We start from the raw sequence: 14,732 nt of genomic DNA on the forward strand, positions 1-14,732 counted from the left end.
CTGCCTCTGAGCCAGGCTGCCCGCATCTCTGCTGTCACAGCAGCCTCTCAGAGGGTTGGGGGCCCCAGGGGAGGCCTGTGAAGGGCAGACGTGCAGAGGCTGTGAGAGCGGGAGCCGGGACCTCTCGTCCCACCCTGCTTCTCACTCGAGCACTTGACCCTCCAGACCGCAGACTGGATGAAAGAGCAGAGTGGCTCAATGGCTCCACGTCGGTGACCAGTTCCACCCTTCGCTCCCACGGTTACCACCACAGAACAGGACAAATGACATTGTAGCTTTAGATATTCTGCATAGTTCTAGTTCTTTTATCTTTCTGGCAAGAGATTCACTAGGGCAGGCAATACCGTCTTCAGCTATTTAACTACCATGAGCTTTGTCCCGGGGAAACAGCTCACGCCTGCTGCATCCATTCCATGCACTTGGGATGGGTTCCCATGGGTGCGCAGGACACCCTGCAGGTCCGTCCCCAGGCTGCCCACCACGTGGCCACTTCACCTGCCACAGAACAGTGGTCCCCCTGGGGTCCTGGGGCCTCCGCCTGGGGCGGGGAACTCACGCTTTGGTTGAACATGTCTGTCTCGTGCCGCAGCTGTGTGTACTGGCACAGGTGCTGCCGGATCATCTCCACCCTCTCCACCTCCAGCCGCTCCAGCTCCTGCACAGGAGGAAAAGCAGACACCTGGGACATGTCCCTCCACCCGGACATGTGACATGTCCTTCCCACCACATAGTCCCAGACCATCCTCTCACACATGTCGCCGCTGCTTAGGCCGGATCCCACCTGACCCTTTGGGGTCTGATGAGGAACTCATCCTACAACTAGCGGTGCAGGTGAGGATGCTGACACAGCAGCTACTGCTGCCTGGATCCTGCCCTGCCGGGCGGGTGGGTGCTGGAGCGTTATAGGTATTATCTATTGTGCTCAAAATAATCTGAAGAGCTAGGCCAGCCGTGGGCAAACTACGGCCCGCGGGCCGGAACCGGCCCGTTCGGCTGTTCTATCCGGCCTGCGGAGCCGAAAGAGCGGAGGGTTCTCTTGCTCTCCCCTCCGCTCCTTTACTTTGAATTTATATTAGTTCACACAAACACTCCATCCATGCTTTTGTTCCGGCCCTCCGGTCCAGTTTAAGAACCCATTGTGGCCCTAGAGTCAAAAAGTTTGCCCACCCCTGTTTCTGTTCTTGTCTGCATTTTCCAAACAAAGGAATGAACATCCAGAGAGGTAACGTCACCTACCCATAGCAACATGGAATTATGGGAGGAGAAGATTTGAACCCGGACTGCTGTGGTCTGACTCATGATTCTGCACCAGTGCAGGCCCGGCTCTGGTTCCCGGGGGGTGGAGAGATGGGACGCATGCGGGGTGCCCGTGCCTCCCTGGGCCTCTGTCCTCTGTCTACCCCGAGTGCTGAGGGACAGACCCGAGACTAGGCCAGGGGAGGCAGGGGCAGGGGGTGGGGTGGCCCCTGTCAAAGGGAAGAGTGGAAAGGGTTTGTCCTTTGTTTTCTAGGTGGTACAGCATCTTTGGAACTGAGGGGATCAGGCTGTTATTCTTGCATAACTAGGTCACTGCCACGGTGATTACCCAGGGAGGGGTAAAGCAGGGGGCTCAATTAGGAGATTAACCAGGAAGAAAAGCAGGTCACTGCCTGTGCTGGACGGGGGTGGCTTTGGCAATGGGGCAATGTGATAAACAGCTGGCATGATGCTCCTTTCTCCTCTGGCCCAACGGCCCATGTGCCCACGTGCCCACCACATCTCACTGTGGCTAGTGCTGACTGAGGAGGAGGTGCTGCTCCTTCACAGGAAATCTTGGGAAGGCAAGAGAAGGGCTCTGATGCCGATCCCTCACGCCCCTGATCGTGGGCCACCCCTGCTCTCCCTACCCAGCTCCCAACCTTGCAGGGGAGATCCTTGCAGGGGGCGAAGGGTGAGGATCTCCCCTGTAGGAGCTCAAACTCCTCTGGGGGTGAGAAGGTCACGCTTCCTACAACTTGGCTATTTGTCCTAAAGGGGCCACTGTCAACTTGTTGGGGGTTCCTTAGTTGAACCCGACCCCTCAGGGCACAGCCAACCCTCCCCCGTGTTTATACAGCTAGGAAGGGCCAGAGCAAGGGTATGAATGAGCTTGGACTCACCCAGAGGCGAGGTCTGGACCCCAATGTGAGCAGACATAATGACTCTCCACAGTCACCTCACTCTACCACCTACATGCCCGCCAGCACCCACCCAGGGTGCCCTGAGTGCCAGTCATGGAACTGGCATGCTCACACATCTCTGGGCACTCACCAGCGTGGTGGTCACCATCTCTTCAAACCACTTGGACTGGGCCTGGTTGTAGAGGTCCACACAGCGCATGAGGTCATCTCCTAGAAGAGGCCAAGGCCACGTCACACCCTGTCTTGTGCTTGCTGTGGCTGCCCTCTGCCACCTGCACCCCACAGCCATGTCTTCTCCTCTCCTTGGGGTCATGGAGGCCAGTGGAAAGTGGGGGTGGGAGTGAAAAGCAGAAGACAGCACCACAAGAGACCAGCTTCAGAGTTCCCAACTGAACTTGACCCCAGACACCAAGAGTTCAGGATGGAGGTTTCTCAGTGTGTGGGGTAAAGTGGGGAGGGGGTTACTCCTAGCACCTCCCAACTTATCAACAACCAAAGGCATGCTTCCTCTCTAAAGATGGTAGTTTCGTTTCACTCTGGAGAGTCCTTTTTGGTTAAAAAATGTCACAAGCAGCTTGGTACTAGTTAAGAGTTAAAGAAGAAAAATTTGCAAATTATGTCTGTTTGTGTGTATGTGCATGCATGTATGTATGTGTATGCATGTGTGTGTGTATGTGTACATGCAGCAGGATGCCATTCTGAAACACAAAATAATGTGTCTGCCAGTGTATGGTTCATCCATGTGCAGTAATGGCATGGAAACATGCACCGAGTGCTACCCACCAACCCCAGGACAGCGCTGGCACGGGGACAGAAAGGCTGGGTGGGAAGAGAGGGGCTCTTTCCGTAGCATTTTATTTCATAAGAGATCAGAAACAGACATCACCATTCAATCTTGATGCTACTACACTGTTTTCTGCAATCATAGGTACGTTTGAAACAGTTTGTAATTAGAAAGAAAACACACTAAAGATAACTGCAAACATGACTAAGGTACCAGCACCCCAGAACCTTGCTACAAAACACGGCTCCTAGACCCACAGCGTCACATCCCCCGGGAGCCTGCCAGAAATGCAGCTCTCAGGACTACGCGACACCTGGTGAATCAGGACTGCAATTTCACAAGATGCTCAGGTGGTCCACGTGCACATCTCGGTTAGAGAAGCACCACTCGAGTCTAAGTGTAGTTTAGATCATGACAGGGTTCCAGAGAGGATGGCATCACAGTCTTTGCTCATGATGGGAAAAACTCGAGCCAGTGAAAGCTAACTAATTTATTCTTGAAGTCTAGTACTTGGAGTGGGTTACAAGTTATTCCTATAACGTCACCTTGTCATTCTGGTGTGAAAATGAAGGCAAACGTGCACACGACCCAGGGCCTGGCCAGCAGATCCCTTCCACCTGAACCACACCACTAGCTGGGAGATGACCTTGAGTAACAGAACCAAATCAAGGACTTTGTTCATTTGCTCCTGGTCCAAGGTCAAGGACTGGGCCCTTGAGCCCAAGAAAATCAGGAACTGGAAGGGAAAAGGTTGATATGTCACTGCAAGTGCGTGCCCACTGAGACCTGGGCCTAACCCGGGATGGAGGTAGTATGTCGCCCTGTAAAGGTACAATATAAAATTCCCAAAGCCCGATTTGTCAATCCTGATTTTGAGAACATGCTTTGGCAACTTCTGCAACATCAGGAAACAGGGTAGGTGAAGGAGGGTGTGTCTTATCTCTGTGCAGCCCAAGGGTCTGAAATGAAACCCTTCTGAACAGTATGGGTTAAGCAGGTGGATTCTGGAGCCAGGATATCTTGTCTGTCATACGAACGCCATGGTTTACTAGCCTAGCGTGCAAACTTGAGCAAATCAATTAGCCTGCCTGCACCTCAGTTTCCTCATCTGTAAAACAGGGATAATCATGGCATCTTCAGAGTTACGGCGAAGGTTAAACACATCGATATACGTAAAGTGCTCGGATCTGACGGGGAGTCCGCAAACCGTATCAGGAGCTAGTGATGACGATGATGATAGTGATGATGATGATGATGTTGATGGTAATAGTGATGATGGATGATGATGAGAGAAAAGTAAGTCAAGCCCCAAGGATCAGCCGCCCTCCCTCCCAGTAGCCTGGGAAAACACGAGGGAAGGGATGAAAGAAAAGATGGCATTTTCTGGGTGGTCCAGCAAAAAGGTGACAAAGCCAAGTCATTGGAATAAGACAAGATGGAATTCTTGTCCACACTTAACTTAGGCCTTGGGGAAGTTTCTCACTCTGTCTGTCACCAGTTTCCTCACTTGTAAAAGGTATAAAAACACTGCCCTGTAGGAGGACTTGGACGGTGAAGAGAGAGAATGTCCTGGGGCATGAGGCCTGGTGGCTGGCACACAGAATTCTGGTGGTGTTTTCAAAGTCAGGTCCAAGGACCAGTGACCTTCATCACAAACAGTTCCAAACTGTGGGGGTGAGAGACCATGTTATCCACTGACTGCAATACGAGGAACAAACAGCAAGACTGGAAAGCAGTAGTAACAAAGCCTGAACCCACAAAAATGTAAAGATTTTATTTTAAGTTTGGCTCAAAGATGAAATCAAATCACAAATACAAAAATATCCAGACTATGAGAATGAAAACCCTGCAAACCAGAACTCTGGGAATATGGTTCGGTTAGGCAGTGGCGTGGCGTGGGGAAAAATAAGTGTCTGGTGGCCTTAAGTACCGGGTGGGCAAAAGTAGGTTTACAGTTGTCCGTATGGAAAATAATACAATAATTAATAAATAACAATACAAGAATAAACTCTGTGTTTTGTATACTTTTAACTGTACACCTACGTATGTCCCACCCTGTATTTAATCTTTTTAACCTGAGGCCAAAAAATAGTAAGGAAAAAAATGATTATAAAATATCTTAAATGGGGAAGGTCTAAGTTAGTCATGAAACCTAGACTATGTTATAGAGAAAAGATCACTATACAAAAAAATAACAAGAAACAAGCCACTCCTCTCCCCCCAAAATACAAAGAACCAAATTAAAAGATGAACAACAACCTAGGAAAAATTTCTGCAACTCAAATGACTAAAGGATAATTTTCCTAACATATAAATAATCTCTATCAATCAATCAATCAATCAGAACAAGACCAGCCACTGGCTAGAAAATGGGGAAAGGATATGCGTGATTCAGTTCACAGAAAAAAGTCACAGATGATATGTCTGTTTTTAAAATGCTCAGCTTCACTCAAAAAGAAATGTAAATTAACAACAAGATATTATTTTCCACCAGAGAGTATGATGTCACAACCGGATAACACACAGCTCTGACAACAGTTTAGGGAACAGACATCCATCGATGCTTTTGGTGGACACACCTCTCTGGAAAGCAATTTGGAAATATCCGCCAAAATGAATACATCTCTTTGACCCAGAAAATTCACCTCTCTATTCTTGTTATGTAGAGATTTAGATGCACACACAGACACATCTATATATATAAAAGGCTAATATGCAAATTGTCCGCTTGGGAGTTCAACCGGGAGAGCAGGAGTTCGATCGCTCGCTATGACGTGCGCTGAGCACCAGGGGGCAGTGTGGAACATGGTGGGTGACCAGTGGCAGCAGCAGTGGGATGCTGAGGGAGTGAGGGAAGGAGGAGACAGGGAGGCAGGGAGGCCAGGCCTAGGGACCCTACCCTGAATGAATTTCGTGCACCAGGCCTCTAGTTTATAATAACACAGTATTGCTGGCACTGCCAAACACTCCGAAGCAATTGGAAAGTCTTACCACAATCAATCAGGGAAATGATGAAGTAAAGTTGGATACAACCATACACTTGGATACCATGTAACCATTAAAAAAGTCTGATGAATAATAAAGAAAAAAGAGACATTGTCCATCCCCAGTAAAACTGAAGGAAATCTGCATCGCAACCTGAAGAGGCATCAAATCAACTCCAGACAAACGAGAATAAGAAGAACTTGACTTTTCATTTGAGGAAGATGGAACACATATAAGGACTAAAAACACATTTACTGATTGGTCTGATAAGGATTCAGATTATTAAATTGATGACCAGGATTTAAACAAGATTTTGTCCAGAACTCAGGCACCGCCTTACATGAGAAAACACCCTGGAGGAGATGGAACAGACAACCACAGGTCTCAGGCACAAATAACATATGAACTTGCTATACAGTGACCAGTGACAGCTGATATGTTTATGAACAGGAGCTATGGATGGAAGAGGATGAGAACACACACACAGCTACACAAGTGATTGCTTCTGGCCAGCCTCTTGCTGTTCATACTATGGCTTGACTGTGTGCTGCTGCTTGTATTTTCCTAAACTTTCTATTTTATTTTATGGGGCTTTAGTTTATAAAATTTTAAATATAAGTAAGTTATATTTAATGGAAACATTTTCCAGAAATATATCTAATAGTCACAAACGAAGAAATAATTTTATTTTATTAAAATGACAATGAAATAAATACTTAGATGACAAAGAAAATAAAAGTCTGATGTACATGAATGGCTGGATAATTAAGGGTATGGGTAATGGAATAGAGCTATCTCTAAGGTATACCGGTTAAAATATAACTTCAGAACATAGAATATATGACCTAACATGTAGACATTTAAATATAAACATTATAAACATTTAAAACATTAAAAATGTTTAGGAAGTATTGATAGTGATTAATTTGGCAAATTGAGATTTTATATTCTTATGTGCTGATTAATTTTTTTCCCCAAGCAAAGATATTGATTTTATAATATAATTTTATTTAATAACTTAATTACATGAATTTAAATATGCCTTTCCTCGCCCTAGGTTTCCCTTCCCAATCACAGTAAGTATATAATGCCTTCTATTTCTAGGTATGCTTGTATTATTTGTTATTGAATTATTTTTCACCATCTTATTTCAAAATGTCCATAGGTGGCTGCTTCGTTCCATGTTCCATAATGAGTTGATTATATGAGTTTTACCAGAAGCTGAGTAGAAGAGACCTAGACCATCTGATCGGAACCCTAACCCTACATCACACATTTCGGCCTCAGAAAGCAACACACACTGTCCTTGCATGGAGTGAAACTTTTAAAAGGAACATCTTTTAAGTTTTTACTGGTTCTATCTGGCTTTTCTCCCCCTTCCTTGGGCGTTAGCTAATTTTTACCACTAGGTGGGAGCAGAGACCAATGCACTGGGAGCATCTTTCAGGGAGAATCTGAAATGTGGCTGCTGACTGGGGCAGGTGCCCATCACTGTAGGTGAACCCCTGGAGCATCCCTCCCTGCTGGGGTGGAGTCTGTACTTCCAGGGGCTCCCCACAGTGACAGGACCCCACAGTTCCGGGGGCATGGAGGAGTAACCACTTCCTGGTCAGAGCCAGGCCTGGAGGCAGCCTTGCCCACTCCCATGCCACAGGCCCCCGGCCCCCATCCCATGGGATGCACCTTCCAGGCATCCCTCCCCCAGCTTCCTCTGCTGTGCCTCCCTGACAGGTGCAGACAGGTGGGCATGGCCCCACTCACCGGCCTGTGTGGACTTCCTCCGGGCCTTCTTGATGTCCTCCTCCGTCTTGTTGCTCAGCTTGATCTCCAGCTGCTGGGTCTTCATCTCCAGGTCCCTCTGCCGCTCCGTGAGTGCTTTCCGGGCCTGGGGGCCAAGGACACAGAAGCGCTGCTCACGGGGCTCAGAGCCAGGACGGGCCCGTGGTCACGTGGACGGCCTCCCCGTTTCTAGATAAGAGTCCTTTCTTTTCCCTGTTCTTGTGGATGATGCCATCATGGCCCTAGGAGACTCAGCTAGACTAGCATCACTGGCCGCCCAGTCACTGTGCTGAGCCTGCAACCCTCTCTCTCATCCCGTCTCTCACTGCACTTGGCCGACAGCAAGCCTCAGGCCAGGTGTGATGGAGCGTGTGCACATGCAGACAGCCCTAAAATCACAGCCTGGGGCGGGGGGCAGCGAGCACAAGGTCATCCACGTCACCTCCAGCAGTGCTTAGTCTGGGTCAGGACGGGTCCTTCGGGGGCAGCAGCTGGCAGTCTAGGTGCCTGCAGCCGTGCGCTCCCCCTTCTTCCGCACCCTAGGTCACTGTGATCAGCCCCCAGGGAGAGCTCCCTTCCCTCCAGGTGGCCATCAGCAGCTGCCACCAGCTTAGCCCTCATAGGCTTTTGGGAGGGGGTGATTCAGCAGGAGAGAACCTGCTAGGCGAGGCCCAGACAAAGGGGCACGCGTAGACCAGCAGCACATCCAGGTTCCACGTCCCAGGAGAGCATGGCTGTATGTACCTTGTCTCAGGGACCAGATGGAGCCCACTCCACTTCCCACTGCAGGTGCAGCCTCGCCTGCTTCCACTGGCCCTCTGGGCAGTGATTGAGTGCCATGGGGGAGAGCTCCCATCAGCTCTTTGCGGGGAGGCAGGTTCCTCAGGCGTGGACTGGGAACTCCCCTCCCACCCCCCTCACCTACCCCACCCGGCCCACCCTCTTCCAGGAGAACCCCCTGCCACCGGCCCAGCATCCCGGGCCCCTCACCTTCTCCACTGCGGCGTAGCGGCTGGCAAGCTGCTTGCGGAGGTCGGCGATGTGGTGGTCACACTTTTTCATGTCTTTCTTGAAGTTCTCACGGAAGTTCATGAGGGGCTTCTCCACCTCGCTGTGAAGCTGTGGGGGAGAGAGAGGCACACTCAGGACCCCGGGCACCAGCTGCCAGCAAGCGCTGGGGGAGGGCATCTCCCACCCCCACAGGTGAGGGGGCGCCTGGGCAGTGGCCTGGCCCTCAGTACAACTGAGTGTCCACTTATGAGGAGGAGGTTTAGAAAGTCGCCTCAGCTGGCCAGGCCCCTGTTCACTGTTGGATGGACAGGTTGGAGTCCAGAGCTTCCTGAGTCCCTTGGTGGTGAATTTCTCCCCTCTGAGCTCCCACAGCACCTGGGAGGGCTCTGACCTTCCAAGCTGGAAGCTTTCTGGGGGCAAAACCACGCCACCGTGGTGTGCCAGGCACTCGTCACTGGCATGGGTGCCATTTATCTCAGGTGCTGCAGGTCAGCTCTGTTCACCGAACACCTGCTCTGTGCCCGTGCGAGCCTGCAAAGGTGATCTGGACGTGGTGCAAAGCTCCAAGAACCGATGGCGGGAGCCAGCCGAGGCCGGCGGGGGCTCACATGGCCCCTCTCGGCACTGTACCTGGGGGTGGAGGCTGCTCATCTCACTGGGCTGCATGGAGATGGGCACGTCCCATCCCAGCACAGGGAACGGCCTCGCAGGCCGAAGGCCAGAGGAAGAGGTTTATGCTGAGAGGAGTGGGGGGTATTTTTCAAGCATTTTTCTTCTCTTTTATTCTTTTCCTCGATCCCACTCCTTTTTGAAGAACTTTTACTTATACCTTTTTTTGGTGTGAACATGAGATGCATTTGATGAGAAAATAGATAAATGTGGAGCTGCTGCCAAGCCAGGTGAGCAGCCTAGAGCAAGCATGTCAAACTTGCGGCCCGCGGGCCACATGCGGCCCACAACAAATATTTTTGCGGCCCAGCCAATATAATGGTACGTCAGAAACGTTTTGATAAAAATTTCCTAACTTAATTTTTACAATATCCTGTTATACATAATTATTTATAACGAACTACAACGTTCGCTAATGACTGATTACTATAATCATGTTGCATTCATTTCCCTTACACACCTTAAGCGCAGACGCACCATTTCTCTCCACTAATACTAGCAGTGAATATTTTAGCAGCCGACTGCCACGTCATTAGTCTTGGACTGACTTGTTTGGTGTGCACAATGGGAAATATTTTGCTTTTGGAGAACAAGAAAAATAGGTTTATTTGCATTACGCTTATTAATTTGTGGAGTTATTCAGTGTCTGGTAAGTGAATGTTCAAGAAAAAAATATTAATTTTATTAAAATGTTCTATTATTTTATGTTAACAATGACTCATTTATTTCAGCCCTTTGTATTCAGCATGTCTCTATCGAAATAAACCTACGTTGCTATGAAAATTGAAGCTTTTGGTTTTTTGGCCCACATAAACTTAAACCTTGTTTACTTGGCCCGTGTTAGCCTTTGAGTTTGACATGCTTGGCTTAGAGCAGCCTTGGGCAAACTACGGCCTGCGGGCCGGATCCGGCTGTTCTATCCGTTCTCTTGCTCTTCCCTCAGCTCCTTCACTTTGAATTTATATTAGTTCACACAAACACTCCATCCATGCTTTTGTTCCGGCCCTCCGGTCCAGTTTAAGAACCCATTGTGGCCCTCGAGTCAAAAAGTTTGCCCACCCCTGGCCTACAGCCTTGCTGAGTCAGCCTCTCTGAGCCCCACCCGAGTCAGCCTCCCGTGCCCTCCTGGCCTGGCCTTCCAGGGCCCCAGGGCCTCCACCTGCCCCAGAAATGCCTCTGAAAGGTACAGCTGAGCCTCCTGTCAAAGGAACACACACACACACACACACACACACACACACACACACACACCCAACTCTGGGATTCTGGGATTTCTCTCTTCCTCCTCAACAGGCTCCTGGTACATGATCTTTTCCCTGGCGACCTCAAGGGCTTACATGCTCTTAGTTCTATACCACCGGTTACGCGTGACTGAGTCCAAGAGGCCAGGAGCCTGGCTGGCTGGAGCTGGTGCGGAGCGAGTGCCCTTTCACTACTTGGGGAAATGACAGAATCCTCAGTACCCAGTGACCTGCGTGACAGCAGCTCTGTTCTCGGATGACCTTCCAAGGCTAGCAGGGAGTGGGCAGCCAGCGCCCCTCTGCTCCTGATGTTAGTGGTTAGTGTTTGCTAGGATTCTTCTGAACCCCCGTTTCCTTGAGTAGGAAACACCCACCTGGTGGCAGTTTGCGAGATGCTGCAGTGTGAAAGCTATGGAGGAAGGCAGACCGCTTTCCCACACAGGTGAGGCCTTTGCTGAGGGGGAGCTCCTACCTCAGCTGCCATGGCAACCTGCTCCGCACTGGGGCTGAGGGCTGCCTGGGCCTGCTGCCTCAGTGACTGGAGCTCCCTGAGTCCCTCAGTGGGGTCTCTTCCTGAGGAGGTGGGGGGAGTTGATTTCTAGAGGTCAGGGCGCCCAGGGTGACCTGGAGGGACTTTTCAGCCCCAGGCTCTGCCAACACAGCACAGTGCTTTCCCCAAATTCCAAATGGCACCTGGGAACACAATGCTATAGCTGCCAGAGGGACTCATCCCACTGCATCGCCCTCTGTGTTTTCAGTGCTTTTAAAGTACATAATTTTTCTTTAAGAAAAAGAAAATTTGGCCGAGTGTCTTTCATACTCATTTTTAACTTTAAGCATCTTTGTAACTGGGAGTCGAGTCCTCAGGAGCAGGTCCTGGTGAAGTCAGGGCTGGCCCGTCTGGAATGGGACAGGCTGCCGATCCACTCGGGTTGCCTGCTGGGAACTCCTCACTCCAGCCCGGCCTCACCCGACACACACACACAGAGGAGGGCAAGAGAAACCACGAGATGCAGAACACGGCAGAGACGGCAGACACGGCAGAGACGGTCTGCCCAGCGTTTTCCGAACGGCAGGCAGCTGGGCGCAGTGAAACCGTTAGTGTGTCAGGACCAGCTTCTGGTGGGAACGGGCCAGTCGCGAGGTAGGTGTCAGAGAGCACGTTAGGTGGGAAGAGTGCATTTCAGGAAGCGTGTGTGTTGGCTGTGTGCGTGTGCATCTGCACGTGGACACGGGGTGCGGATGCCGAGTGCTGTGGGGGCCATGTAGCTGTACCCCAGTGGTTCCCCACCAAATAGGTTTCAAATGAAAAATGGGAGTCGGCGATGCCGAGTGCCCTGCGCAGGGTCAGAGGCGTGTAGTGGCAGCGCTGACGGAAACTCCCGCCTCCCACTCTGCCCCCAGCCTTCTGACGGATGCATAGCGCCCATCACAAGGGACGTGTCTAGTTTCTTCCAGCAGAGCCAGGTGTAGCTTCCCGTGTACACAGCCATCAGACCTTCTTAGCAGCCTGTTGCTAGTAACAATGGCTGGAGCTAGCAGACAGAAAAGCCTGGGAGATTTGGAGCAGAGGATAAATGGGTTTGGGGCATATGGAGCCCTATTATCCATGGCAAACAGTGAATCCTTGGCGCTCTCTTCTTTTTAGAAAACAGCTACACATCGCTGGCGGCTAACGCAACTGCCTAAGGCCACCAACGCTGCCCGGCCAGCAGCAGCAGCAGTTCTCAGAGAAAACCCTTCACAAGCTTTCCATTGGCGACGTCCTGGGCATAGGAGGGCCGGCCACCACCCCGGCAGCCCCTGAGAGAGGGCAGTGTGCTCCTCAGGGTGCCACTGGCCTCCGGAGAAAAGGTCCACCCTGTCCTCTCCATCCTGCTTCATCGCGGCCCCCTAGGCTGTGTGGCCGCAGGCTCCGCTTTAACCTCTCTGCCCCTTCTCACGTGTGAGGTGGAGACGCCGTCCTGCAGGGTGGCTGATAAGACTGAGATGAGTTCTGCCCCACATGGAACCATCGAGAACACTACAGACTGTGATTCTGCGACATAGTAACAAATATATACGGTGGTTCCAATCCTCGGCTCCTGGCCGGAGCGCCTCCCTTTGTGATTTCCTCAGTGATGAAGGTGCTGGCAGCATCTTCTGTTCGCAGAGCTGGTCGCTGAGCCTGGGCTGAGCCTGGTTCCTGTCTCAGAGCTCCTGAGTCCTTTGCCATTTCCTGGGTGACAGGAGCCTTTTTGTCCTAAGGAGGGGTCTCTGGTGGGCTCCTGACTAGCTTCGGGAGGGGGCTGGTCACCAGAAAGACCAAGCCATGATTGCAGCCGCAGGCCCCAGCCCCTGGGGAGAGGAGAGAAGCTGGAGAGGAAATCTATCATGCCCACATGATGAAGCCGCCATAAAACCTGTCAATTACAGCATTCAGAGAGCTTCGGCTTGGTGAGCACAGCACGTGCCAAGAGGGTGACACTCCACAGGGACAGGAGCTCCTGGGCTCAGGCCCCCCCAGACCTCACCCTAGGCACCTCTCCACATGGCTGTTCATCTGTATCATCTGTCACACCCTTTAACATGTAATAACCTGGGAAACCTAGGCAAGTGTGTCCTGCGTTCTGTGAGCCATTCTAGAGAATTATCACACTTGCGGAGGGGTGAGAACCCCCAATTTGTAGCCTAGTCAACGGAAGTGTGGGTTACCCAGGGACCCACTGCTTGCAACTGCCATCTGAAGTGGGGGCAGTGTTGTGGTGCTGAGCCCTGAACCTGTGGGACCCATGATATCTCCACAGATAGTGTCCGGACTGAGTTATATTGTAGGACACCCCGCTGGTGAAGGAACTGGCCCGTAAGGGGAAAAGCATTTGGTGGCAGAAGTGGTTGTGTGAGCAGCAGTGGGAAAAGGAAATAGCAGAGGAAAACAGAGCACTGGGGAGTGTTTGGTCTATGAGCATTACAGAACCGGGGTCCTGCTGATGGGAAGTAAGTGCCACGGGTCCCGGGATCCAGCAGGAGCCCTTTCAGAAGCTCGGGTGATCGATCCGCTCCCAGCCCGCCCAGCCCATTGGCAGCCTTCCCACCCACCTCCCCAGCCAATGGTGGTTTCTACTGCGGGAACAGAGCTGCTGGAGCCAGGACAGCGGGGAGCCTGGAGGGAGCACCTCCCATGACCTGCAGCTTAGAAAGAACTCGCTGCCTTGTCTGCATGGCAGGAAAGAGCCTAATTTGCTGAGCTCCCTCCTCGCCCAGCTGGAGGGGTGACTTCCCCGTGCAGGGGCTGGTGCCTGGGTTGGTGAGGTATTGTTAGCCAGGCATTCTCACATCTGGGTGGCAGCTCACTCCTGGGCACTCCTACCCGGCACAGCAGGAGCTTGAAATAGCACTGATTTTTCCTTCCACTCAGCTCTGTATGCACCTCCTCCCCATGGCTCATCTCTGAGTCATTCATTCTGCCCTGTGTGCGGGGCACCACCACGAAGGGGGTGGGGAGGCCTGGCACAGAGCCAGACTCCCGCCTCGGTGAGCGCACATCCCATGGGACCCAAGGCCCAGAACTGCAACTGCTATGGAGGACGCACTCCACAAGAGACAGGGCCCATGAGCACTGAGGGTGGGAGCCCCGGGAAGAAGCAGCCAACTTTGGAGGGAAGCACCTTCAAGTAGGAAAGGAGGCGGTGTGCCCCCTGATTTAAAACAGCAGCTCAGAGAGGTTAAGCGCTCTGTCCGCTCAGGCTGTCGCGTGGCTGGTGGGGGCGGGGGAGGAGGGGGAGAGTGAGGACCCAGGAGGCTAAGGGTCTCCCTTCCTTTAAAAGGCGAGCATGCTGCTGGGTAGCCGCCAGCCAGGCACACTGTAGTGTGAATTATGTCACTTAGACACTTGGCTTATTTTCCCCCTGAAAAGTAGCCAACAGCCCGAGAGGGAGTTTGGAGACCTGCGCCAGGGAGCGGGGAGAGAGGGTCACCTGCAAACAGGGAGGAACCTGAGAGGAAGTGGGCCTGAAAGAGTCCGCCTCCTCCTGAGCCCCATTCACTCATCACTTCAGACAATGTTAGCTGAGCAGTTCCCATGCGCCAGGCACAGCCCTGAGGGCAGAGCGCGGAACAGAGACG

The 14,732-nt window shown here is 51.7% G+C and overlaps 1 protein-coding gene across 4 annotated transcripts in view; it reads right to left on the bottom strand.

Annotated features, from left to right (window-relative positions):
• Window positions 1-14,732, bottom strand: part of GAS7 (growth arrest specific 7) — a 211,203-nt gene that overhangs the window by 6,145 nt on the left and 190,326 nt on the right. For all 4 annotated transcript variants that reach the window (XM_080681514.1, XM_080681515.1, XM_080681517.1 and 1 more), the window contains exons 10-13: window positions 8,698-8,826; window positions 7,690-7,813; window positions 2,290-2,369; window positions 557-655 (exon numbers count right to left, since the gene is read on the bottom strand). In XM_080681514.1, the coding sequence (XP_080537640.1) occupies window positions 557-655; window positions 2,290-2,369; window positions 7,690-7,813; window positions 8,698-8,826 (432 nt within the window). The remainder of the gene's footprint in view (window positions 1-556; window positions 656-2,289; window positions 2,370-7,689; window positions 7,814-8,697; window positions 8,827-14,732) is intronic.

Source organism: Plecotus auritus, assembly GCF_963455305.1.
Source record: "Plecotus auritus genome assembly, chromosome: 7".
NCBI lineage: Eukaryota > Metazoa > Chordata > Mammalia > Chiroptera > Vespertilionidae > Plecotus > Plecotus auritus.